At 40.7% G+C, this 27,939-nt stretch overlaps 2 protein-coding genes across 5 annotated transcripts in view; both read left to right on the top strand.

Moving 5' to 3' along the window:
- Window positions 1-27,939, top strand: part of slc4a3 (solute carrier family 4 member 3) — a 68,457-nt gene that overhangs the window by 33,554 nt on the left and 6,964 nt on the right. For all 4 annotated transcript variants that reach the window (XM_086267024.1, XM_086267025.1, XM_086267027.1 and 1 more), the window contains 16 exons: window positions 4,588-4,730; window positions 6,808-6,988; window positions 7,206-7,341; window positions 11,480-11,663; window positions 12,435-12,537; window positions 12,713-12,897; window positions 13,098-13,317; window positions 14,128-14,343; window positions 14,435-14,583; window positions 14,683-14,877; window positions 14,966-15,148; window positions 16,722-16,811; window positions 16,927-17,093; window positions 17,209-17,462; window positions 19,652-19,821; window positions 21,549-21,722. In XM_086267024.1, the coding sequence (XP_086123150.1) occupies window positions 4,588-4,730; window positions 6,808-6,988; window positions 7,206-7,341; window positions 11,480-11,663; window positions 12,435-12,537; window positions 12,713-12,897; window positions 13,098-13,317; window positions 14,128-14,343; window positions 14,435-14,583; window positions 14,683-14,877; window positions 14,966-15,148; window positions 16,722-16,811; window positions 16,927-17,093; window positions 17,209-17,462; window positions 19,652-19,821; window positions 21,549-21,722 (2,750 nt within the window). The remainder of the gene's footprint in view (window positions 1-4,587; window positions 4,731-6,807; window positions 6,989-7,205; window positions 7,342-11,479; window positions 11,664-12,434; window positions 12,538-12,712; window positions 12,898-13,097; window positions 13,318-14,127; window positions 14,344-14,434; window positions 14,584-14,682; window positions 14,878-14,965; window positions 15,149-16,721; window positions 16,812-16,926; window positions 17,094-17,208; window positions 17,463-19,651; window positions 19,822-21,548; window positions 21,723-27,939) is intronic.
- Window positions 22,460-26,721, top strand: LOC147312000 (uncharacterized). The gene is made up of 2 exons (XM_086267028.1): window positions 22,460-23,649; window positions 24,539-26,721. The coding sequence occupies exons 1-2, from the start codon at window positions 23,390-23,392 to the stop codon at window positions 24,807-24,809; spliced, it is 531 nt and encodes a 176-aa protein (XP_086123154.1). The 5' UTR covers window positions 22,460-23,389; the 3' UTR covers window positions 24,810-26,721.

Genomic DNA, 27,939 nt, shown 5'->3' with positions numbered 1-27,939 from the left:
CTTGTTTCCATTGATCGTTTAGCCTGCTGCTAGCTTCATTATTGGCAGTAGAGGCTCATTCATGACCACACACTGAACAGTGTTGTCCACGGTATTGACTGAATTGACACAGTGCTCGACTGCTGCTGTTTCCTACTCTTCCATTGATCCAGTGGCACCTATTTGGCTTTGGGCTCATCCACAGCTAGAGCGGAAAGACATTTCATTGACAAACCATGAGTGGTTCTGCTTTTTTAATCCCTGTGTTGGCTTTGAAACATGGCGTATTAGTGCTGTCATGATGCTCCACCACATGGATGAGAAATTTTGGGATGAGCCTGAGTATAGGATATAAGTTAAAGTTAAAACCTTAATTAGAATAGAATAGAATAGAATTCAACTTTATTGTCATTGCACATGTCACAGGTATAAGGCAACGGATTGCAGTTTGCATCCATCCAGAAGTGCTTTAGCCATGATATAGATATATTACAATATATATTAGCACTAATATAGATATGTAAGTGTATTACAGAAATGGGTCTATTATGGTATGTTATAATGTACACGATATGAAGGTATGTTATAAATATGCTATAACTATAAGTATGTACAGGCTGTAGTGAGTACAAGCTATGAACAGGATATAAATATGAAAAACTATACAGAAATATTAGACATACAGCTATACAGAAATGGGAACTATGCAGGTTATAAACAGTTGTAGAATTAAAAATTATTGTATTATACAGAATGATTATTTACACAGAATTATACAGTAGTGCAGTTAAGATAAGTGAGATATGTGGATAATTTCTACAAAGGCTATATAAAGTGCTAGTGGTTGTGAGTGGTGGTTCAGTCCATGTTATTATTGTGTGTATGAAGGTACAGTTGTCCATTTTGTTTGTGTGTGTGTGTGTGTGTGTGTGTGTGTGTGTGTGTGTGTGTGTGTGTGTGTGTGTGTGTGTGTGTGTGTGTGTGTGTGTCCAGTCCATGTGTTAACGTGGGTCAGATGTCAGGAGGCAGAGTTCAGGAGTCTGACAGCTGTGGGGAAGAAGCTGTTCCGCTACCTGGTGGTCTTAGTCCGGAGGCTCCTGTAGCGCCTCCCAGAGGGCAGGAGGGTGAAGAGTCCATGTGATGGGCGACTGGGGTCTTTGATGATTTTCCCAGCCCTTTTCAGACACCGCTTCCTGTAGATGTCCTTTATGGCAGGAAGTGGTGCTCCGGCGATGCGCTGGGCAGTTTTCACGACCCTCTGCAACGCCTTCTGGTCCGAGGCAGAGCAGTTCCCGTACCAGACTGTTATACAGTTGGTCAGGATGCTCTCGATGGTGCAGTGATAGAAGTTCACTAGGATGTCTGAGGACAGGTGGTTCTTCCTCAGAGTCCTCAAGAAGAGGAGGCGCTGGTGAGCCTTCTTGACCAGCTTGGAGCAGTTGGTCGTCCAGATGAGATCCTTGGAGATGTGGACTCCCAGGAACTTGAAGCTGCTCACACGCTCCACAGCCGTCCCCTTAATGTAGATGGGTGGATGTGGGTCAGCATTCCTCCTGTAGTCCATGATGAGCTCCTTGGTCTTCTCAGTGTTAAGCAGCAGGTTGTTTGTGTCGCACCACTCAGCGAGACGATCCACCTCCTCCCTGTAGGCGGCCTCATCGTTGTAACTGATGAGGCCAATCACCATTGTGTCATCTGCAAACTTAATGATGGTGTTGGAACCATTGGTAGGTCTGCAGTCGTGGGTGAAGAGGGAGTAGAGGAAAGGGCTCATCACACAGCCTTGTGGTACACCGGTGTTCATTGTGATTGTAGATGAGCAGTGGTTATCCAGCCGGACATGTTGGGGGCGGTTAGGTTATAATGTGCATTTTTGGACTTGTTTTTTACCTTTCCCGGGGCAGATGAAAGCACTGGGGTTTATTTTTGGAGGTCTTAAAATACATTTAGTTCTTTATTACCTGTTTTAGCAGATGTGTCAAATTATGATTCCAACCAAAGTGATTCCTTTACCTTTAAACATCTTGATGGCAATAAGGTTTTTCAACACAAACCATGATGGTTTTTTTGCCATCACCAGTGTGTGAATGTGTGTGTGAATGGGTGGATGACTGGATATGTAAAGCACTTTGGGGTCCTTAGGGACTAGTAAAGCGCTATATAAATACAGACCATTTACCATTTTTAACCAAAGGCCAGTATTTTCATGTGACATTAAATGACAATGAAAATGTACAGTGAGAGAAAGCGAAATTTTAGCGCTGCCATCATGAGTCTTAGCATTTTGAGCACTGCAACTCAGTACATTGTTGCTAGCGTACAGTAGTTTTATTTATGTTATTTATTTGTATTATTTTATACACACATTCATCGTGTTAAAGACCGTATTTCACAACATCTTAACTACTGCCTGTGGGTTTGTATAACTGGAGTGGTGCCACTATAGGCTGGATTGACATGAAGTAAAATTTAAAATATGTCATTTGAAATGTTGCATGTTGGCATTTTATTTAAAAAAATCTTTCTGCCTGTTTTAGAATGTGTCTGAATGTGTTTTAGAACATGTCATTAGAAGTTAGTATCATTAGAAGGCATAGCACACATTTTCACTGATTATGCATAAGATACCCACTTTTATCTATTTTTAATTGCATAAAAACCTAGATGACCTCTAATTTCCTGCTTCTAAATTCAAATAAAACTGAGGTTATTGTACTCGGCCCTTAAAATCTCAGAGATACAGTGTCTAACTTGATGCATACTCTGGATGGCATTACCTTGGCCTCCAGTGACACTGTAAGGAATCTTGGAGTCATTTTTGACCAGGATATGTCCTTGAGTGTGTATATCAAATAAATATGTAGGACTGCTTTTTTTCCATTTGTGCATTATCTCTAAAATTACAAACATCCTTTCCCAGAGTGATGCTGAAAAAACTAGTACATGCATTCATTAATTGTAGGCTGGACTACTGTTTTTCACTATTATCAGGATGTCCTAAAAACTCCCTCAAAAGCCTTCATTTGATCCAAAACTCTGCAGGAAGACTGCTGAACGGGACCAAGAAAGACAAAATATATTTCGTCCATACTGGCTTCTCTTCATTGGCTCCCTGTTCAATCTAGAATTGAATTTAAACTTGTAAAATAATCATTCCGCCTTTTATCTTAAAGACTTCATACCCCCCATTAGAGCACTTTGCTCTCAGACTGCTGGTTCACTTGTGGTTTCTGGGGTATTTAAAAATAGAGTGGCCCGTTTTCTGTTGTACAAGCTTCTAGTTTGGTTTCAGAGAAAGACTCTGCTTTTAAGATTAGACTTTAAATTTTCATTTAGAAGAAAGTGATGTACTTAGAGCTGTGACACATGACCCTGAGTCCCCTTTAGTCATGCAGTAATAAGCCTAGGCTGCTGGGGGCTTCCCATGATTAGTGTTTCTTCTTACTCACCTTTTTTTTTTAAAGCCACCCCAGGAGGTTAAAAGGAGTTTTCTTCGCAAATGTAAGGTTACAGGCCTTGATACTTCCAAAGATTTTTTTCTAAATGCTTGAAAGTTCATCAGACATTTACAAAATATCTGGACAATTGTTGCTCTAGTGTGTTGGATTATACCCTACTATGGTTCAGGTATCATTGGGCATCTAAGTCATGGTTTCTCTGCGAGTTTGGAGAAAGTCTGACATGGGTTCAACGAGTTCAAGAAGATGGATAGAATGTCCTTTTCACCTACACTGGAATGCCCTTTCTTTGCCCTGCCCTGTGGTGAGAAAAAAACAGCTCATCCAGATCAGCTGAGGCAGTTCAAACAAGGCCAACCTTCAGAGGTTTTTGCCTGGGAGACTTTACAAAATAAAATGTAGCTTAACTTCATTTTCATTTCCATTCTCTCTGTTTCCCCAAGGAAGGCATGACGCAGCAGGATGGAACACTAACAGCAGTTTGTGCACACACAAACACTTGGCCTCCAACTGCTCAGGGAGAAAAATTAAAAAAGACAGTGTTTACTCAGGAAGAAATTATTTTCATGCACTGGCCGCTCTGGCTGGTCGGCAGCAGTACAGTCCACCATTACTTTGGCATACACAAACCAGATCCACCAACCTGTGTTTCTTTAGTTTTGTAATGAATTGTAAATAGATTATGATAATCAGAACTTGAAATAATTTCTCTCTAAACATATTTCCACATATGTGGAAAAGCTATGCTAGCTTTAGATTTCCATTCCCTTTATTCAAATTTAGGGACCACCCAATCTTCCCCCTCTGTTGAATGGAGAGTCGTTGCCAAGGCTGCCTCATCCAAAATTCAATAACATGTGATTGGCAGGTCGAGGAAATTGAATTTGAATATAGTTTTTATGAACTGACAAATGTTTGTGCGTAAAACCTCCTCTTCTGTAATAATTTCCTGTTCCACACAATACTGTGTAGTCTGTGCCTTATGTTATTGGACGTTCCAGTATGGAGCACATTTTATAATTAAACACACACTTAAAAAAGCATTTCAGCCTACCTCTTACTAAATGTACATATTCGGGTTGTTTACTAATAATCCAGACATCATGACTTAGCACTTCTGACCTCTTACATTCTGATTCGACAACACTAGGTCACAGATTTGAGGATAACCCTGGGGTGCGTCGGCACCTGGTGAAGAAGTCGTCCCGATGTCACATGAGCCGAACCAGCAACAGTTCTACGCCGCTGTCCAGCCTGAAGAAGAAGAGGGCTTCGGAAAAGAAAACTCACGAGGTTTGCAGCGCGGTGACAGCCACGTTTTGTTTTGCTTACTTTTTTAATCACATGCAGTAGCATAGCTGGTGTTCTTTTCACTGTGTTATAGTTTTTGTTTTTTGTGCGTCAGCATGACAAAATGTGGTCCTGGAGACATATACTGTTGCAGGGACACAGTCAGATGTGAGTACTTTTGCACATGTGCTGGGGCTCACAGCCTCCTGATAGTTGTTTCTATGACTGTGAGTCTTCGATTTTATTATGATAGCATCATAAAGAAACTTCTTTGGTTCATGAGTGAACTTTCTTTAAATAGCTTGCTTTGTTAAGAATTCTACCCTTAAACAGTGTTAAATAATATTGTGTTGGCACAGTGGCAGAGATAAACAGTGACAACAACTGAGATTGTTACTGACATTTTTACTGTGTAATAAAGGTGCTGCAGGGAAAATATCTTGTCCTTTAACTAATAAGTGATCCAAAGGCTGCTAGCAAGTTACAAAAGGAGACACTGTACAATGGCTTTACCTTTTTTGCCTCATATCAGATCGTACCTTAAATTCCGAATTAGTCCCCTCAGCCACAAAAGAATCCGGGTCACGGCACCAAGTATTAAATCCAGTTCTTGTGTATTCTCTTAACGGCAAAGAAAGACACGGCTCAAAGTGGTCTATTTATATACTTCCTCTACACGTCACGCACACTTTAAGTTTCAATCAAACACTACTTAGTTTCACTTTCTGCCTGCAGCTCATATTCTCTGCAAAAGCATGCAGTTTCCTGTCAGTACGTTTTGGCACAGACTGTACTCAGAGTTGGGCCTCTCTTATACATAAAACAATATAATCAGCAAATAAGTGCTAAGAATATATATTAAATACATGACACCACTAACATCTCCCTGCTGCTCTCCAAAAGTGATTATAAGAGATGGATGTAGCTTCTGTGGCTGAAATTATCATTTAATATGCAAGTGCCTTTAACCCGCATTGTTTTTAATTTCCAGCAGGGGGCATCTCCTCTAGCTACATAATGAAACTAATTTCCATAGAAGTCTATGGGAGAACAGCCCTTGTCTCGTGACCTGTGACTGAAGTAAACACCTTCCTCACGAGTTCATGGTTTCAAGTCTTGCTGATTATAACATGATGTTCTTTTTGTAAATAATGGTCTTCATTACAGTCAAAAAAGAAATTAAATCGAGGTATATTCAGTTAACAAGTTGCTATCATTTAAATGTCTCTTGTGTTCCAGTTTCTCGGTCAGACTGGTTCCTTTTTGAAAAAGCTGGTGCTTCTAGAATGACCTTTGCTAAGCAATAAGTTGTGTCACGATGGCTTTATCCATTTACAGTCTGTGTTTGAAAAAAGGTTGATGAAAGGATTGAGAAATAACCAACATGCAGATATAAACTGTAGACAGACAAACCAAAACTAAAAGCTTGAAAAGGCGAAAATAGATCAGCAATGCTCAGGGGAATTGCAAAGTGGGGGATAATTTTGTGTATGCTTTTCCCCTTTCTCACACACAATCCTAGTTAGTATTAGTATAAGTATTGAGCAGTAGAGCTTTAATTACAGGTCCCAAGTGTAGTCTTACTGTAGCTTAAGCACAAAGTGCATATTTGTTTCTTCTGAGTTTGACAGTCAAAAACAAAAATTGTGTTGCTCTGAGGAAAAAAGTCATTCTTTTTAAAAATGTAACAGATTGTCCCTCTAGACCACTTTATTCTTCATAGTTCTGTCCAAAGACAGCGAGTGCATGATGCACACAGCCTTTCTCTTAGCTGGTTGAGTGTGCTGTGTGCACTGTCTTCAATCATTATTTTATTCTTTCTCCGTGTATGTTTTGGTAAACAAACTGTATTGAAGATAGGAACTTGGAAAAGAAGTTGGGGGGATTTTCACAGCTTTAAATGCGTTCCAAGGAACTTGATCATGGATTATAAACAACGTGATAGACATGTTTTTCCCCACTGAGTTACACCCTCATAACACAGTTGTCAAACATATTCCAAAAGTAATCTTAGACAGGTACGTGTAACGGGTCAAGCGTGTGCTTTAGCGCTTATGTTTCTGCCCTGTTTTATCTCCAGTTGTTTGTGGAGCTGAACGAGCTGATTGTGGAGAAGGACCATGAAATGCGATGGAAGGAGCGCGCTCGCTGGATCAAGTTCGAGGAGGATGTGGACGATGAGACGGACCGCTGGGGAAAACCTCATGTGGCCTCGCTGTCCTTCCGCAGCTTGCTGGAGCTTCGCCGCACCATCACACATGGTAAAAAGCTCCTGTGTGTGTCCAGCAAGCATCACGTTATCAGTCATGCAGTTTATCGTATGTGCAGCTGAAATGAAATTCACAAACATAACTGTGATATGCAGAAAACCGCAAATTGTTTCCTGCTTTGTTTCAAGCTTGCTTAAAACTGTTTCTTCCCCTTAAGACTGAATAAAGTTGCAGCAGCGACTTGTTTGGGTTGGCCTTTCTTCTCTAGGTGCCATCCTATTGGACCTCGAACAGACCTCTCTGCCCGGCATCGCCCACCTGGTCGTGGAGACGATGATCATTTCCGATCAGATCAGAGCCGAGGATAGGCCCAACGTTCTTCGGGCCCTGCTTCTCAAACACAGGTCAGTAACCAGGCTGACACTAGCATTAGGCTGTGCCTGATTGAGTGCATCACCAATTCATAACATTATTTCCTGCGGTGGTAAACAGTGAAGAACCACAGTTCAAGGAGAAGATGTTTCAAGTTAATGGAAAAGAGATGAAAAATAAAAGCCGAGCAGAGCAGTGAATCAGAGAAATAAAAGTGATTGTTTTCCCCGATTGGTTTGCAGCAGTTTAATTATAAAGACTAGTTAAAATGCTAACACCACCTTCGATTTTTGTAACACAGGGTGTCATCCTGTGTGCTGCTGCTGCTTTATGTTTGTAGGCGTGTGTGCCAGTGTGTGCACTAGCTCTGACAGATAGAGAGCAGAAAAAAAGATGTGACTTGGTGTGTAAGTTTTTCCGAAAGTTCTCATTGTGTCAGGGGACACAGAAGAGCAAACCATTTAGCTTTCTTGAAATATTTGAAAGGAGTCTGGTTAAGGCTCTTTTTGACTTTGTGCCTGACCCTGAGTAAAGATCATATTAACATGTAACACACTCATGTTAAGAAAAGGTTGTTTAAGTGTTCTTTATGCGTTTGGATTTACAGTAGCTTAATGAGAATGTGCTTCCTTAACATGTTTATCTTTGGATCTTTGAGAAAAAAAGCTTCCTGTTTATCCCTTGACTTCTGTTTCATGAGATATTCCCTAAAATCAGTGAGATTTAGTTGGTTCTTTACCCATGTATTAACCAACCTGTCAATTTAGGGTACTGTGGATGCAGCTTTGTTTACATTCTGACCCTGGATTGTAGGTTTGGTCGTATGAAGAATTAGATCCAAGCCTTCCTGCTCATTAATCATTATCCCACAGAGGAGAGAAAAAAAAAATTCAACTCAGGGGAACTGAGCTGGGAATTTCCAAAAAGTGACATTTAACAAGACTTGGCTCATCAACTGCTGTACTTCCCCGGGTTGACTGAACTGCAAATGTCAAGACTGGGCTGTATCTGTACTGAGTGTTAAAGCCTGTGCTGTTAGACTTGGCGTTTGAGTCTTCGTTGTGTGGTCCTTCCTGGATGTTTGATCTTTGCCTTTGTTTAAGACCGTTGCTGATTCCTACGCACCGAGAGTGAAAAGGAGAGTGTAAAATTTATGTGTCCCCAAAATTCACTTTATAAATCCAGGCTTACTTTTTTCCTAAAAAACTATACGTGTTTTCATTTCAAATGTTTCCTGTTTCTTTCTAGCTGGCTCAGCTGTTATTTGAGCCGAGGAGTTTTCAGCGCTTTGCTTTTTTCTGCATTAGTAAGTCTAAGCCTGCCACTGCTGGATCGATGGTGTTGTTGGAAATTATTGGGTGTGATGCTGTTAAACCAGCGGAAGTGTATATGAGTAGATATGGGAAGGTGGTGGTAATCATAGGACACTAGAACGTGCTTTTCGTTGTCATAATCCGAATTCAAAAAAGTAATATTTAACTAGCTATTCACAAAACACGTGAGGACATAGTTACTTACATCCTGTACCCAAGTCAAACAAATAAAAGCATGGAACTGTGACTCCAGTGCTCCCTGATATTGCCACTCATTGATTTGCCCTGGCATTGACACGACAGCTAAACTGTGATACACGTGGCCAATCGAATAGCGCTCTATAACACAGCGAATTACATTTTACAGTTACATAACTAGTGACTGGAAACAAGTCAAGTAAATGTTGGCTAAATTACCAGAGGAAAGACGAGCCCTGCCTGTCAGAAGTACATACAATGTTGCCATCTTACTCACAAAGCCTCCAATTAATATTAATAGAAACAAATCTAAATCCTGTTCTGCAGCTTATGATATTTAACTCAAGAGCTCCTGTGACTTTTGCTTTTCTAAAATGATGCTTTTGTACTTAGGTGGAAGTAGTATAGAAAATAAGATAAGGAAGACAAGCGCATTCCAGAACAACTTTTGAACTTGGAGTGAGACAGTTTTGTCAACTGGTGTTGAATTTTCCCTCACGCCTGTTATTGTTATACTTTACAAGGAGCTCAGAATGTCCCTTTTTCTCCTGACTGCATAGAACCTCAGTCCTGCCAGGTTCCCCCCTTTTTTTTAAGGCAGAATGGTACAGCCTGGATTTGAAGAAGAAGAATCTCTCCTGGATAATGGTGTGGTGACCTTAGTTAGACCCATGGATTATAGCGAACATGGCAACATTTACAGTTCTTTTTTACATATTTTGCACACATGCTCACAAAGCGCCACAGCAGATGCACTCAGAAGAAGCAGGCCAGTGGACGTTCTTAGCAGCGGGCCTTCATGCATTCGTTCCACATTTCACTGCCTTTTCGCATAAATTCCCAGCATGTCACTGGCTGGTTCCACAGGGAAAAGAACACTCCGTCATTAGAGTCATCGCTAGGCTAAAAGATCAGATTTATGACGTGGAATAAAATCACACTGAAGTGCTGCTAGGATTTAGCTCATCGCTTACTCAGACCACTTTAAGGATCCTTTGGAAACGTTTTGTGTGCAATTGACTTCAGTGTCACACTTCGTTCTTTTGTCTTGGGGCGCTGTCTCTTCCAATTTGAGCGCAGTCTTATTGGACCATGTGGGCCTAATGAGTGAGGTGATGTCACCAGTGGACTGAACAGTGATGTAGTGAAACTTGGCCAGTTTGACATGCTTAAAAACTCGTCTTTAAGTGGGGTGAAATGTGCTTAACATCACACGCAAAGAAAGCAGAGAAAATAAGGGCTACAAAGGTCAGTCTCTGGCTCTTTTATTGATACCGTAATGCAAATATCACGTTAATGTGTCAACTCAGATTTTCCTGAAACCGCTTTCTGATTAGCTGCAAAGCGGTTTAATTTTGGAAGGATTTTGCTGATGACTTTTCTAAGATTTATGACCTCCACTGCAGCCGCATGAGGTAAAGATGGTCAACACATTAAATGAACAAAAGATGGATTAGGTGAATAAGAAGCACAGCTGTTTTGAGCATTTCTAGAATCCAGGTAATTCTGCAGCCCACTTAAAAATGATTAAGCTGTCCTTAGCATTAGGCAATTGAGCATGGATATTTTTGGCCTTGAAAACAGTAGTTATTAAATAATAGTAAAAGCAGCTGCACCTTCTGGAGGCTTTGAGTTAAGATTATATTTCTGATTCTTACCTTTGAAAAAGTGCTTGCAGAAGCACCCACTGGAATTTCAGGTCTTGTGAAAGTTCACGTAGGTATTTATTAATGTCATGGAAAAATGTTGACATTTACAAGACTGGACTTGCACCAAATTTGATTCAGACTATTTCCGTTGTTCTTATTCCCCTGAATGACCCTTATCATTTGGTATCACCAGTTCTTAGCTGTCTCCAGCTACGAGCAGGCTCGGGCAGTTAACACATTTAATTTTGGAGGTGCCGCCTCGTTGACAGAAGCGTGTTTCCGTTCTAAAGCAGCAACAAAAGTAAGCACAGTTGGGGGAGTTGTTGGTAGCATAATCCCATAACCTTCATCTCGAGTTCGACCACCTCCTTTTGAAGGTAACTTTCTTGGCCTTTCACTTTTACTCACTGACTTTTGTTTTCATTCACTGTCTGGTTAGATTTAGGCATTGAAATGTTACACCGGTAGTCTATTTTGTACCACCACAAGTACGAGTCTGCATAGGTTCAAGTGTTGGAGATAGGACCTGAAATCCCCATCTCAATGTCCAGCCTCCAGTTTCCTATCACTGTGCAGGCTTTTCCTTGCAGACAGTATAGGATGGCAGTTGCTGGCCATATCTATGGATGAGATAACAACTGCAACTGGCATTTCGAAATGAGAATGTATATAACAATTTGATAACTTTGATGATCTCTTAGCCCTTATTTGGCTCTCACATGAGATTGACTTTTGGGATTCAAATGAAATGAGTGGACGGGTATTGGTTGCTTATATCATCATTAGAATCTGCTCTCTTACTGTGACCCAAATCTCCTTCACAGCCTTGGTTGTGCTTTTGTGCGTTCTGCTAATTTGCAAAAGCCTCCATGTTAAGATGCTCATTGCTGTTTAATATTGTGATGTTAACTTTAATCACATTAACATTTTTTGCAGTTTAGTGACTATATTATATTGCAGGCATAGCTGGAAATTATACTTTGTATATATATATATATATTTTTTTGCAGCCATCTAAGCGATCACAAAAATCGTTTTCATCGCCACCACTCATCCAGCAGTCTTCATGGCAGCTACAACCACAACCACGTCCACGACACCAACCAGCCATTGGTGTCCGAAGAGCACGATGAGCACCACGAACACAAAGGACCCGTGTACGATCCCAAACAAGACGTTTTTGTTAGCCTGTTTGTAAGTTTTCTCTTCTCTCGTTAATGTGTTACACATTGTCAGTGTCTCTGTAGTTAACGTCATTTACACAGCTCATTTGATTTTTAAGAGGCTCCTGACAGAGATCTGAGAAATATGGGGTCTCGGCGATGAAACAATGTGACGTCGTTGAAACAGTGCAGGCAGACAGCGCGTTAAATTGGCTCTACCAAAGCCAAAGTGAGTGATTAAGTAGCTCTGACAAGATCCCACCGGGGTAATTGGACACAGCTATCTAAGTGGACGGAGATTAAAGGGATGCTGAGCTGTCTTGTTTTAGTTTATGGTTTGCATTAAGTTCTAAGAAGCACACAGTGAGCACAGATTTTGAACGTGGTTACACAAAATTCCTGATGTGAGGCCCGTGGCTCTCACTTTGGCCTTTGAGACGCTTCTTAACAAGGTCAGAGGTCATGTAAGTAGTTCTTGAAGTCGGAGAACGCAGGCCTCCCTGCGCCACATGTGTTGAGTTAAGTTCTTAGTCAGCGTACAGGTGCTTCTGGTTAAAGCATCTTGATATATTAGCTGCGAAAACTTGTTCCTCCTCAGCTTAAAATGTTGGCAAATTTAAACCAGCTTATTAAAAAATATTTTTGAGGCATAAAAAATGGTTTGAAATGAGATGTGACTGTTGATACCTACGTTCCCACAAATGTAAGAATAATGTCACATTATTAGCGCAGTTCTTTGTTATATCACATCACCCTGGCTAGCCAGTAATGTGGGTAATCTTTGTACTGTTCTTCCTCCAAGAAATCTCTCCACCCTCTGCCGGAGACTCATCCAGGCACAGCCAGATCTATGAAACTTCTCGCCAAGATTCCCAAAGACGCTGAGGCGGTCATTGTTTTAGTTGGTAAGCTTTGGGACAGAGTTTTTCTTTTCAGTTTTTATAAACCACTGGGAGAATAATGCTAATTTCTTGATTTGGCTGTGCCTCACAAACTGCCACTCTCAATATTTTTCTTGTGAAGTACATCAAATCAGTAAGCAGGTTTTTTTTATTTCTTTATTTTGTCCTGTTCTGTAAGGTTGTGTTGAATTTCTGGAGCAGCCGGCTATGGCCTTTGTCAGGCTGAGCGAGGCAGTCCTTCTGGAGTCGGTGCTTGAGGTTCCCGTCCCTGTTCGATTTATTTTCGTCCTTCTCGGTCCCAGTCAGTCCAACGTGGACTATCATGAAATTGGACGTTCTTTCTCCACTCTCATGTCAGACAAGGTAGCCTCCAAATCTTATTCTAAGGCTCTAAGGTGTGTAATTTTTTTTACTAATAATGATAATCTGCTAAACCAAAATAGTTTTGAATCCTATAATATCTTTCCAGTGATAGAAAGTGGGGGTTAAAATTGGACAAGTCACACAGATTTCTAATTATCCTGCTTTTTCTGTCACGGCCATCCACTTCTGTTCTGGATTAGAACTTCCATGAGGTTGCCTACTTTGCTGATGACAGACAAGACCTCCTGAATGGCATCAATGAATTCCTGGACTACAGCATCGTGATTCCACCGTCAGACGTGGAGGGAAAAGACCTCCTGAAGACAGTGGCTGACTTCCAGAAACAGATGCTGCGGAAGAGAAAGGAAAGAGAGCTCAAGAAGCACAGCTCCTTAATTGGAGTAGAGTCAGAAATCAAAGGTAAAAAATAATGTACTTGAATTGTTCCAGACAGCACTGGTTCAGAAAAGGCTGGAAAACTTCAGTGAACAACTAGACACCTGGACACTTGAGACTTGTGTATTAGGGCTCAAATCAACAGAAGAAATGTGTCTAATCTATTCTCATGTCTTTTCTCTTCTGTAAGTTCTGATGTTTTCATAGAATCTATTGTAAATAGAAAAAATATAAAATTCATTCACTACCTTGTTTTTTGGAGGAAGAAATTATTAGATTTAGAAGAGCAAATGAATCGTTAAGTTATCAGCCAAATGCTAAAAAGCTTTGTTAGCAAGGAATGTGCATAGGCTATATAGACAGAAACCAATACAAGCTAATTAACAACCAAATAAAATACTAGAATTTTGCTTACAAAAGCTGGACTTCTTGGATGGCCTTTTCCAAAAGCAACCGGCAGCATAAATATGGTCAAATGGTCCATATCAGTAACTAGCATCATAAACAGCTAGCATCAATCGCTACGTATTTTAGCACCCACTGGTCAGTCACAGAAGTAATGAACTAATATTTGCAAAAAAAAAAGCAGCAATAAAATTTAAGCATGGAAGATAAAGCACATAATTTACCCCCTGTACAGCTGTTATAAAGGAGACGTTTCTTTCTACTATAAAGTTGGACATTTTAAAATGAGGGTCAAAAAGAAATGACTCCCTTTTGGAGGTAACGTCAAGTGGCCAGTTGAAGAACTGCAGTGGTTTATTGTTTTTTACTCATGGATGGTCCGTGGATATTAGTTTGTTCATGCTGTGATGCCTGTATGAATGCCCACAGAGGTGAGTCCTGAGGAGGAGGAGGAGGGAGAACAGGAAGTGGATCCATTAAAGCGCTCAGGAATGCTGTTTGGAGGTTTGATCCACGACATCCGCAGGCGTTACCCGCAATATGTGAGCGACTTAAAAGACGCCCTGGACATGCAGTGCATTGCTGCTGTCATCTTCATCTATTTTGCCGCACTGTCACCCACTATTACCTTTGGAGGCCTCCTGGGTAATCAAAACTTACTTAAAATATATAGTCCATATTCTTTGATGTACTGCATCTAATTTGTCTATCTCTGTGTGGCTACTTCTACATACAGGAGAGAAAACAGAGGGCATGATGGGAGTGACTGAACTCATTGTTTCCACTGCAACTATCGGAGTTATATTCTCACTGCTTGCTGGACAACCCCTTCTCATCACTGGCTTCTCTGGACCCTTACTGGTGTTTGAAGAGGCCTTCTATAAGGTGACTTTTAACAAGACAATGACAACACAAAGCCTCCCTCTTCATATCATCCCATGTACTTTTTCTCTTGTCAGGTGATTAATCTGTCCTCTCACTCAGTTTTGTCAGGTCTACAACTTTGAGTACCTGACTGGTCGAGTGTGGATCGGCTTCTGGCTCATCTTCATCGTCCTGGTGATTGTGGCAGCAGAGGGTAGCTTCCTTGTCCGCTACATCTCACCTTTTACACAGGAGATTTTCGCTTTCCTCATCTCCCTCATCTTCATCTATGAGACTTTCTCTAAGCTCATCAAGGTAAGAATTTAAACAGTAATCAGTCCTGCAAATGCTAATAAAATCAGTCACATTGTATAGATTTACTCTTTCTTTTTTTTTCTTCCAGGTTTTTAAGGAACATCCACTGATGGCAGTGTATCCCACTGACGCCAGTGGGTCTCAAAATTTTGATGGTCCCATATACAACCAGCCTAACACTGCTCTTCTTTCTCTGGTGCTCATGATGGGCACTTTCTTTGTTGCATTCTTTCTCAGGAAGTTTCGAAACAGCCGGTTTTTAGGTGGCAAGGTAATAAACTTCCTTTAATCCTTTCAAACAAATCATATCATACTTCTCATGAGAATATAAATGGACTCTATAGAGCATTTTTTATTACATCTAGTCTAAGTCTAAAGTGAATGGACTTCTTTATGTTTAATGGAGACAAGGGTGAAACCACTGCGATACCTTGCCCTCACCCTATCATATGATCTATTAAGGTCAGCTGACACGTGTTGTGAGTGGGGGTTGAGGCGCTTGGGAAGAGATCTCAAGACTGCATTGTAGGTGGCTGACAGTTGGTGTCATAACCCACCGCATCTGTTTAATTACGGTTGTACACAGGGCACATAGATGGCTTCTTTTACTCTTCTGTCAAGCCCGCTTTGTTGTCGAAAGAGTGACCTTTACCCTTTAGGTGAGGGTGTACAGTATAGTGCTGCTCTGCACAGCATGCACAGTGTTGTTATCTTGTGTTTGGGAGCTTTTGTCCTTGAGATAAACCAGTATTTGTCTGAAGCTGCAGCTGGGTCTAAAGTACAATGCTCATGATAGGGTGAGGGAAGGTGTCACAGTGGTTTCAGCCGAAACCTCTGGTGATGTTAAGGACCCACACCTTTTTTCACACCGTGGCTCAGGTGAGGTCAGCAACCCTCACTAAGGTTTAAATACCTCTCTGAAACTCTCTTCCATTTGGTTTTAGAAGTGACGACACCTCTTGAATGAGAGGTGAAACATCTTCTTGAAATTTAAATTTCATTTACTTTCTAAATAAATACATATTTTACTGTATATTTTAGAAACAGTATTGTTTAAACTTCATCCTCTGTGGCTTTTCTGCATGCTGTTACCACTAAATATTGTGGAAAGGTGTCCAAACCTCAGCAGGGATGTGTGACATGCTGTGAAAGAACAAGGGCCATATATGAAACATTGCTCTTTAGCACTCCTAGTGGAGGAAAACGTCAGCGTTTATGTCAGAAGGTTGATTCTGTCCATCTGGACAGAAATGTTTTGTCACTCATACAAATGTATTCTTCATTCGCAGTTGAATGCATAATGACTGTTATGCAACTGTACCATTTATAAGTTTGGGAAAACCTGCAGTGAGCTAAGACTGAATAACTCACTTGTTCCAGATGAACATTTCTGGCATTTCTGTACCTGGATGACAGAGCATGTATCAAGACTTCACAGTTTATATTTGAAGGTAAACTGTAGCTTAAGATGAGACGAGGCAGGTAGGCTGTGTGATTTCAGATCGTAAATATCTTTGTCTCTGCACTGAAACGGTTATGTGCAGTTATTCAGTGATGCAAATACGTTTTTAAGCTTCTGTTTTACAGACAAACTACTGCTGGCTAGTCTTGATAGCTAAAGTGGTTTGTTTTGATGAAAAAAGAGCAGATCAGTCATATAATTTATACTCATTCATATGAAAAGCAATTCAAATCAGCATTTTTCCACTCAACAGGAGGTTGTTCCCTTCTGCATGACTTCTTTTTACATAATCTTTGACTTATGCTCAAGTGATGTTTCTCTTTATGAGATCTGGGATGTATTTTCACTTTTAATTTAATGTTTGGTTTCTTGATATCCCCAGGCCAGAAGGATTATCGGTGACTTTGGCATCCCGATCTCAATCTTAGTTTCAGTACTGGTGGATTACGCCATTACTGACACTTACACACAGGTAGCGTCACTGCTAATCACAGAAATCCTGCACAGCAAGTGCAGACATTTTTCAAAAGCTCTAACACATTTTTCTTTTCAGTATTAAAAACAGATTTTTTTTTTCTCTCTTTTAGAAACTCAATGTGCCATCAGGTTTTTCTGTCACGTCTCCTGATAAGAGAGGTTGGTTTATCAGCCCCTTTGGTGACAAGAAGCCCTTCCCCACTTGGATGATGGGGGCGTCTGTTGTTCCTGCCCTGCTTGTGTTCATTCTTATTTTCATGGAAACTCAAATTACTTCGTACGTTCGCACGCCATGATTATATACAGTTGCAAAGAATTCTGTACATGTGCATGAAATATGTTCACTAAAATAAACATTTTATTGTTTTCGTCTTGTTCCTCCAACATCTTAGGTTGATAGTCAGTAAGAAGGAGCGTCGGCTGGTTAAAGGCTCCGGCTTCCATCTGGATCTCCTGCTCATTGTCATCCTGGGTGCCCTCTGCCCCCTTTTTGGCTTGCCGTGGCTCACGGCAGCCACTGTGCGCTCTGTCACTCATGTTAACGCGCTCACAGTGATGAGCAAGGCCACGGCTCCTGGAGAAAAGCCCATGATCCAGGAGGTGAAAGAGCAGAGGCTCACCGGACTTCTTGTGGCTGTGCTTGTTGGTAAGAGGAGAGGCAAGGATGGGAGTGGGGAGTACCAAATGATTATGCAGCACACCCCCTTCCTTTTTTGATCATAGCTTAGCAACTGTAGTTAGAAAGGCCTGACATCAAGCCTGTTGTTTTAGAGATACATACATTGCATTTATGTATATTTATTTGCAGACTTTCTAAACAGATGGTTGTTTAGAATGTCTACAGCACTTTGACTGCGATTTCTTTAAAAAAAAAAAAAAATGTGTATCATGCTCTGTTATGTAAGATTTCAAATATTCAATTAAGTCCATAAACTCATTAGGAAAAGGTCCTAATTGCTGAGGAGTTGGGGTATTTTCTCCCCACTGCAGGCCATTAAAAGGAATGCAGTTTTAAGGTGCTTTAACACAAGAATGGAGCCTCAAAGTCTGAAAGTGAAGCCAGTGGCCGAGTCAAATGAAAAGAACGTTTTTTAAGGAATCTGTGCAGTCCTGTGAAAAACAAATTAAACCATTACTTCTTTCGGAGGAGTTAAGAGGATAAGTAGTAGCCAGATGCTGCTAATCAAATGCACTTGACTAACTGATCTTTAGCAAGTTTGGACACTTCTATAAAAGCAGTATTCGTAGTTTTCTGGTCTGGAGCATTCGGATGTGTTACTACAATGCCACATTTTCCCCAGGAGTGGACGGACCAGCATATTCAGCCAGATCTCAGATTTTTCAGTGCACAGAGACACTGTTAGAAAACCCAAAAGCTCAGATTCTACAGGTCTCAATTCGCATGGTAAATATTAAAGTGCATGACAACACAATCAGAAAAACTGAACAAGTATTGCTTGTTTGGAAAGGGTTGCTAGGAGAAAGCCTCTTCTCTGTAAAAAGAAAGAACATAGTGTACTTAGCTTTGCAAAGTTTGCATCTGAACAAACCACAGGACTTCTGGAACAATGTGCTTTGGACATATGAGTGGAGTCATAATGTTTGGTAATAATGCACTGTGCCACTTGTGGCAAAAGCCAAACTAAAGGTTGGCTGAAATTGGGTCTTGCAACAGAACAATGATCCAAATTATAGCAGTAAATCAACAAAAGGAAAAGGAAAAGATTAAGGAAGGAGAACTGTGCATAAATTAATCCTCAAATAGTTGACCTGCTATACCTAATGAGCTACATCAACCCTAAAGTTCTTCTTAAGTCAGACAGAAAAAGATTACCTCAAGTTACTTAATGTTAAGATGGCTCTACAAGATACTGAATGGGGTGCACTTGGTCTTTCAGGGGTTTGCACAGAGTCTGTGAAAATGTCCATTTTCACATGATTGCATATACACTGTGTGGCTGCTGCCATAGTAAGTATAGCAACATTAATTCCAAAGTCAAAATAAACACAATTATTTTGTCCAATTACAGAAAAACATATAAAGCCTGTTGTTTTTTAAGAGTTTGCCAACATTAACGCAGAAATTAACCTATTTAATTTAGTTAAAATTAATTGAAAAGGGGAGACAATGTAATCGGCTGGCAGAATTACACTTCTTATCATTCTATGTAAGGAAAGTGTAAGGATCAGAATTTACACCAGATCAATATTCAAGATGGAATAAAACACGAATCTGAACCAGTGGCTATTTCTAGGTAAATAAACGCGAGCTGGAAGAGTGGCAGCTCTGTAGCTCCTGCATGTCTAGACATTCATGAAGGTTGACTCAGCCCAACAACAGCTTAAAATGATTTTTCATTCTGTTTGTCTTCAAAATGAGCCGAGACAGTCGTTCTACAAGAAGAAAATTTTGTGAAAGTGAAAATGCACTGCCTGACATTGCAGCATTGTTTTTCATCCACTGACTCATTGCGTTTTGCCGACTGAAAGTCTTGTTTCAATTAAGGTAGGGTTCCCGAAGCAATCTTAAGTCTAGTTTGATCCAGTTTGGGTATGCAGGCGTGGTGAGTCATCATGATTGTTGAGCTTTTGTTTGAGTGAAATGCTGTTTGGATTAGGAAGAAGACTGTTTGGATTAGCCCTCAGAGTATCTTAACCAAGGCATCTGAAGAGGGAGTGTGTTTCTAATAAAAGGCACGACAGCGTGTTTGTTTTTAAGGGCCGTTCCCGTTCCCTTGTTGAATGAATAATTTTCTCCACAGTTGCCAGTTATTGTGCACGCATGCAGTAAAATCATGTTAAAAGTCCCCCTTTAAATCCCTGTTTGCCCATCAGGTATGTCCATAGTGATGACAGATATTCTCCGCCTCATCCCTCTGGCTGTGCTCTTCGGGATCTTCCTGTACATGGGGGTCACCTCTCTGACGGGCATCCAGCTGTACGAACGCATAACGCTTATGGTCACGCCTGCCAAGCACCACCCGGACCACATCTACGTCACCAAGGTAGCACACGCAATAGCAGTGTTTACATGCCCTCTGCTCTATTATGAGCGGTAACATGGAGAAACCAAAGCCAGCAGAGCAGCAACTGCGGGACCAAAATGACGTCCGTCCTCAGCGTTTGAGTTAAATCAAAAGAAAAACAGAGAGGCTTAGATGCTGAGAGTCAGAGACATACTACAACGTCACAGTAGATAATGACAAATCCCAATGAAAACCATGCACACCAGATTTCTGGTTTAAAGTCCTGGTTTCGAAAGAGTTTTTTCCTGGAGTTTGGACCCAAATCTGAGAGTAACCTCAACAGTTTAGGGAAAAGCACAGTTCATTTTCTGGCCATCTGGTTACTAATTCATCCATTCCTCTTATTTCACCTGCAGCTGTCAGACTATAGCATAGTTTTATCTACTCTTTGTATTACTGGTGTCAAACCATTTACATCTGTAATTTAAAACATCTAATTCAAATATTAAAGCAAAAAAAATCAGAAAAGATAAAAATAAAAACTAGATTCTAGAAAAATGTCTTAATTTTAGTCTTTTAGCGTTACTTCATGTCGTGTTGTGCTGTATTCTAAAACCTTGTAAATTTTGCCTCCCGTAAATCATTCAGTATTTATATTGCATCAGCTGGCTATAGCATTGCCTCAAAATGCTTTATATTAAAAGGTAAAGATCCTGCAATACTCGAGAGAGTCTTCTATAAGAAGACACATCCTCCTCTGTCACACCAACCCTCTGCATGTCCTCCTTCACTACATCCATGAACCTCTGGATGAAGCTCCGTCTTCAACATCCTTTGCCCAATATATTGTTGCTGAAATTTGAAATAAATTAAGGCGCACACAGCCAGGCTGTCTTTATGAGTTTCATTACTTTTGTTAAGCGGTCAAACAGCACAGGCAATGTGACAGTAGCCTGCATCTTTATAGAGACGGGTTATCTCTCTGCCATGGTCACAGAATACTTTGTGTAATAAAAAAATAACTCGTACATCAACATGTGATATATCTGGAAAATAGCAAAGCTCCGATATTGTCAGGTCAGCTAATCTTAACACCATCAAACCAACTTAACACCTTCAACTCAAAAACATAACCTCTTTTTCTAAAGTTGCTGTGTTTACATGTGCAGCAGATTACCTAGATGTTAAAAAAACAGTTATAACTGGGATGTAGTGGGATCTTGATGTACACACAGCAGCAGTGCGTGAAAACACACACTCTCCATGGGACTACATAGTAGGATTGTATTTCATGTCTTACCAGAAACTTAAACAGCACGTCCTCAAGTGCGCAGATGCTTGCTCTCTCTATTATTTTTTTTTAACAGCACAGTTTCCAACCTAATAGCTCACGTAGAAAAGCTTAGATCTTGTTATGTAGGGAACACTCCCTGCTAACATGTCTCCCATTCACAGCCAGAGCAACTTTGCAGCTGCTTATCGTGATAACTTGCAATAAAGCCTATGAGACTGTAAATAAATTACAACCATTCCCATGTCTTAAAATCCAATCTTAATGGCTTTGTAATTCAAAATTTTCCCTGGTGAATTTCTTAAAAAAAGAGAGACAGAAAATCTAACCCTCATGCATGTTTAAAAAAAGATTAGATGCAGAATTTTCCACTAGATGGAGCCAAAAATGTGATTTGTGCATCTCTGGATATATCTGTCTGTGCTGTAATTTCCTGGTTTCTAACCCTCTGACCAATATGTGTGTGTTTCTTCAGGTGAAGACATGGCGCATGAACATGTTTACCATCACCCAGCTGGCATGCATCGTGGCTCTGTGGGTAGTGAAGTCTACTGCGGCCTCCCTGGCGTTCCCCTTCGTCCTCATCATGACGGTGCCGCTGCGACGCCTCATCCTCTCCAGGATCTTCGAGGAGCGTGAGCTCCAGGCGGTAAGTTTAGGTAGCAGAGGCTTTCCGAGAATGTTTGCCACAATCATCCGATCCCACATAGCCTCGAGATACTTACTGTATACGGCAAATTTAAAATTCAGCGGACGTTTGCATGTTTTTATATCGGTCTAATACTGACTTGCAGGGCTTGAAACAAATTTGACCCCTGACAGTTCTGATGATTATTTTTGCCCCTGTGATCATTTCATCCAAATCATTTCAAGACATACGCAGATATTGCTTTTTGCTTTTGGGTTTCATGTTTTCTTGGACAGATCCACCTAAACCCATACATGTCATCACTGTCAAATTAAAACCTTCCATTTCCTAAATGTCAACTTTTTAAGAGCAAGAAAATAAGCTTATTCTTAACATGACCACCGTTCATGTGTTCTCATGAACCCTCTGCGCTGCAGAATTGCCCCAAACCACCTAAAGGACTGGCAAAAGTTGAAAATTGCCAAAGCTGAACCTCCTTGACGTCAAATCCTCCACTCCCCCGAACCTTCACCCTTGTATGAACTCCATAATAAATGTTCCTGTTTCACATTCTTTGCTTTGCTTTTCTGCACTATAGACAATTGGTAAACCAAAGAAAGTCAAAGGGGAAAAATGGCCTTGTAGCTCTGGTTTGTCTCATGTTCACATTAGTGGATGAAATAATGTGAACCTGAGGGAAAGTCATTTCTAGAAAAACTTCTAATGATCCATGTATGGGAAATGCAAATTAAAAAAACAAAACAAAAAAGAAAACTACTAAGTACATGATTTGGACCTTTGCTAGTCAAGATTGACACATACCATCAATGATTTTCTACAATAATTCCATAAATATAACCTAAATCCCAAAAAAGTGGAAACAGTTTGTAAAATGTTAATAAAAACAGAATGCAGCGATCTGCAGATCGCATAAATAAATCCATATTTTCTTCACATGGGAATATAAAAAAACATATCAAAGGTTTACATTTTCCTGTGTTGCTGCATTTTCTTGCTTCCAGAAAAATACTAGCTCAGTCTGAATCTGACACATCTCAAAAACGATGGGACAAAGGCAACAAAAAACTGGGAAAGTAAGTGGCACTAAAAAGAAACAGCTGGAGGAACATTTTGCAAGTAATTAGGTTAACTGGCAACTGGTCGGTTACATGACTGAATAAAAGGGAATTGTGGAACACTCTCAGAATAATATTCCTCAGTGTAAAATTGTGAAGCCATATGCAAACATGATCCAGAAACACGCTTCTCTGGGCCAAGGCTCATTTAAAATGGACTGAGGCAAAGTGGGAAACTGTTCTGTGGTCAGACGAATCAAGATTTGAAATTCTTTTTGGACAACATAGATGCTGCATCCTCTGAACTAAAGTGGAGAGGGAACCTCTGGCTGGTTATTGGTTCAAAAGCCTGCATTTCCGATTCTAGGGGGATGTATGAGTGCCTTACGGTGTGTTCACACCGAACGCGATGGACGCGAATAAAACGCCCCAAACGCCCCTAATTTGACGCGTGTACATTCGCGTCTCAACGCGTGTCCAAGAAAAATCCATCGCGCGTCAAAATGTGAACCGGAAATGTGGGAGGAATGTGGGAGGGAGTTGTGCCAGACCGGTATCTTTGCAAGATGGCAGCTATCGAGCTAGCGCTTGAAGAGAGAGTCTCCCTTCTCTATGTACTGTGGAGAGCAGAGCAGCAGCGTAAAAGACGTCCTCGCCGTACCTGGGTCCATCAGGTCCTCCAGAGGCATGAGCAGTTTGGTGAGTTTCACCACTTGCTCCAGGAGCTGCGCCTGGATGACAGCCGATTCCAGCGCTATCACCGTCGGCCAGTTTGAGGACCTGCTTTCCCTCGTCGGTCCCAGCATCGCCCGCCTAGACACCAACTACAGACGCTCAATCCCACCTGCAGAGCGCCTGTCCGTCTGCCTGAGGTTAGTAAAACTATTTAATACGGTAGTCCTTTATTGATATCTGTGCTAATATGCTAATCCATCCAGTTATACACTGCTAACATGGATGTGCTATGCTAACAGTGAATGCTGTCGGTGTTTACTGAAAGCAAACTGTGGTACAGAGACGACTCTTTATAATATTTCTAGTGATACTCAGAAGGTCTCATCAAGTCCCGATTTAATTCGATTTATGCTGTTATCAGTGTTTGCATGATAGCATGGCTGTGGTGTCACATCAATGTATGCGCTCGGTGTTTGCTGATATCAAACTGTAGCATTAGGACCACTGAGTTAACCTTTGTAGTGATACTCACTCCTTTTTATTTAGACCTGGTTTAATTCTGGGATAGTTGAATATTTGTATATAATCCCTGCAGCTGTCAGACTCTATAGCAGGGGTCACCAGCCTTTATTAAAACAGAGTTAGATAAAACTGTGAACAGTTTGGTTCATCTCTAGTTACATGGTTCTATCTTGATAAGCTGTCTTATCACAGATTAATGTTTCAAAAATATTAATGATTTAAGCAAGGAAAGGGCTACATGTCAACATACAACTCTTTATTTCTATTAATGTCTTACTTCATTCCTACCTGATTGACATGTTTAGGAATTATGAGTGATTGGCTCACTGTAGTTGTGAAAGTTGCTACCAATCAAATTATGATATGTTAAAGTTAAAACAAAACACAACTGTTTTAGATATTATCTAATATACATTTTGTAATTATCCTTATAATTACAAAATGTTTTATGTAAGATTTAAGTTTTGTGATTTATATCTGACATCACAAAAGTATTTTGGAATTTGAATAATGTATTTTGTAACTGCAGTACACATAATACTGATTTTGAACAATTTTGTCCAGGTTCCTTGTCACCGGGGACTCCTTCAGGACCATCGCGTTCAGTTTCAGAGTCGGTGTGTCCACGGTGAGCCAGATCACCCCCCAGGCAGCGACGTCCATCTGGGACTGTCTAGTGGACGACTTCATGGCTGTGCCTTCACCTGGAGACTGGCGGTCCATCACAGAGGGATTCCAGGAGCGCTGGAACTTTCCTCTGTGCTGTGCAGCTCTGGATGGGAAGCACGTCCAGACAAAGGCACCCCATATATCATATAGGAGACACACACATTGATATACACTAAATATTCATTTCATTTCTTTTTTGTGGTGCCCAAATTGATGCACCTGCTTGATTTTGTTTAAACAATTATTGCACACTTTCTGTAAATCCAGTAAACTTCTTTTCACTTCTCAAATATCACTGTGTGTGTCTCCTGTATGATATTTAACTGACATTTATTGTAACAACCAACGATTTATACAGGAAAATAATGTCTATTAACAAGGTTGCCCAAACTTCTGCATCCCACTGTATCAGTATATTTTGTCATTAGTATAATATGAAATAAATTCTACATGTGTCAAGTTGTGTGCCAACATTTGCTGTGTAGTAGAACTGAGACATTAGTCATTATAAACATTTATTTGAAATAATATTAAAAGTCTCAAACAGAAAAACATTAAACATAAATATATAAAATATAAGAATTTACAGAGAGACAGGAATAAAAAGGACCAGCTGCTCTCCAGAGCAGGAACAAGGCTGAGGAGGAAATGCTCCATTGGAGACTGGTGTGGCCTCTTCAGGGACTCCAGGATGGCCAGCTCCACCGCCGATGGACCGTCCTGGGACCCGTCCCTCATCTGCCTCGGAGCCGTCCTCCTCTGTGGGCCTGTAAAACAGCACAAAACACAAAGAAATGAGAAGGCTGCTACTAGATTTTAATTTCAACATTGAAAAAAAAAAAACAAAACAATAACAGGATATAATCAGATTGGTTGTAGATATTTAGTAAAGGTGATCACAAGGGAATCCCACCGACTAAAAAGGTATCAGTGCTTGCTGTACATATCTGTGGGTGCAGCAGCAGGAGCTCAGGGACTGGGGATGCTCTGCTGCAGAATCAGTTGGTTCTATCAATACAGTATTAAATGTTAACAGGTTGGATATAATAATCGTAGAGTAGACAGTGGTCCCTCATTTATTGCAGGGGTTCTCAGAATAACTAGCCCCTGGTCACAGTTCTCACAATTGATTCTCAAAGTGCAAACCTTTGTAGATTGCAAAACGTAAAAGTATTATTATGCCGCGGTTTGTCTTCATCTGCCCGCCACTTTCGTGCGCCTTTTTCCCTCACGGTGCAGGTGTGTATTTCCGAATGAGGCTCATAGTTATGGGTGTTTTTGTGCTGTTTTTTCTATTGGACGCGATGGTTATCAAAACCAAACGTGATAAATTTGGCAAGCGCAGGAGACACGACACGGAGCAGATTTGTCAATCAGGCTGCAGAATGCAATGCTGTACTGTGCAATAAAAAATCAGCGAAAAAGCAAAGCAGTGACGGATGAACAGCGGGACCACTGTGTGCTGTTTATTAATAAACAATAAAATATATTCCTAAATGACAACATGCATAAAAGCAGAACGGTATTTGTACGTCAGTGGGAAAATAGCGGTGGCTTGCTAGCTTTTGTGCGGCTTCCCCGGGTCAGTGAAAACTTTCAAAAGAGAAATGAATGAACTTACCAGGTTGCCCGATCTCTTCACATATCTTCCTCCAAGCTCGGTCCTTTTTATTCCTGTCTCGGTACTGAAAGCAGCTGGTGTTGTACGGCTCCGAGTTGTTTGCTACCGCATTGATTAGCCTTCCCCTCCATTGAAGTATGAAAGGCTTTGGCTGGATCTGCCCCTTTGACCTAGTTAACAGCCACGTCACCAGGCTCCTGATTGGTTGTCGCGGCGCGATTTGACGCTGGAGTTCAGATTTTTCCAACTGAGCGGTAGACGCGAAACGCGCGTATGCACAAAATGCAACACAAAAACTCACGCGCGTGGTTTTATTCGCGAGTCAAACGCGCCAGACGCGCTACACTGACGCGCGTTTCACGCGTTTTGGCGTTTTCGCGACGCAAATCTGCTTCCGAATTTTCGCGGGACCCGCAATCGCGCGTCATCGCGCCTTTCCATTGACTTTACATGTAAACCTGACACTCTATTCGCGTCCATCGCGTTCGGTGTGAACACACCGTTAGTTTGCACATCTGGAAAGTCACCATAGGGTATATACAACTTTTAGAGCAACTACACTACCATCCAGACAATGTCTTTTTGAGAAGGCCTTGCTTATTTCAGCAAGACAATGCTAAAGTGCATACTTCATACCTTTACAAGACCTTTCTGAAACATTTGGGACATGATGGAAAATACAACAAAGCAGGCCCAGGACTGTTAAGCAGCTAGAATCCTCTATCAGACAAGAATGAGACAACATTCCTTTCCCAAAAGTCCAGCATCTGCTCTCCTGAGTTCATTTACAGACTGATGTAAAAAGACGATGAGACGCTACAAAGTGGTAAACATGTACCTGTCCCAACTTTCTCGAGATATATTGCTGCCATCAAACTCAAAATGACCGTATGACCTTGAAATGGTCATTTTTTTCTCAATTTAAACATTTGTATTTTTTCTGTGTTCTATAGTTCACAAAATATGGGTTTGAGATTTGCAGATCATTGCGTTTTCTATGTAGTTAAAATTACAGCATTCCAATGTCTTTTTTGTTTTTTTTGAACTGGGGATTGCAATTGTTTCACGAATGTTCTTCTTGTTACCACATTTTCCAATAACGACCTATAACTCAGTTCTAAACTGTATATAAAGAAAAAGAATAAAATAAAAATAAAAGCAGACGTTTTAAAAAATGTCTTACTTTTGTCTATATGTTAAACATAATTTGAAAGCCTGCACCTGTGATGCTAAATTGGCTAATGCAGATTAACACAGAAAATTAGATAGACATTACTGTAGTCTGCTTCTTCAAGATTTGGTGACTTTTAAACAGTCAGGCTAGCTTTTTCCATCTGTTTCTGTCTTTGTGTTTAATTTAGGTTAAGTTGCTGCCCGTTGCTATTTGAACTCGCTAAAAAGTCAATAATAGCTGAGCAGTGGTAAACCTTGAAAAAGTTATACGCAAACCAGAAACCTTCAGATTAAAAGTTGTGCCTCGCCACCGCAGCCAACAATTATCAAAAGATGCAGCTTTTATTTTAAAGGTTAATGTTTTCTGTTTCCAGAAAACAGTTTGTGTCACGCTTTTCCTAATTTCACCATTGCTAGCAGAGTACCTAGCGGCAGCAAATGCCATCAACCTTCAGCAACCACTTGCCAAGTGGTCAGGGAATACATGACTGGCAGATGGTTG

This window comes from Aulonocara sp. 'chitande type north' Nkhata Bay, linkage group LG16 (assembly GCF_057382095.1).
Source record: "Aulonocara sp. 'chitande type north' Nkhata Bay isolate Kocher_YH1m ecotype deep benthic linkage group LG16, A_spYH_male_GT1.1, whole genome shotgun sequence".
Taxonomy (NCBI): domain Eukaryota; kingdom Metazoa; phylum Chordata; class Actinopteri; order Cichliformes; family Cichlidae; genus Aulonocara; species Aulonocara sp. 'chitande type north' Nkhata Bay.
This window is presented reverse-complemented; position numbering and strand designations above follow the sequence as displayed.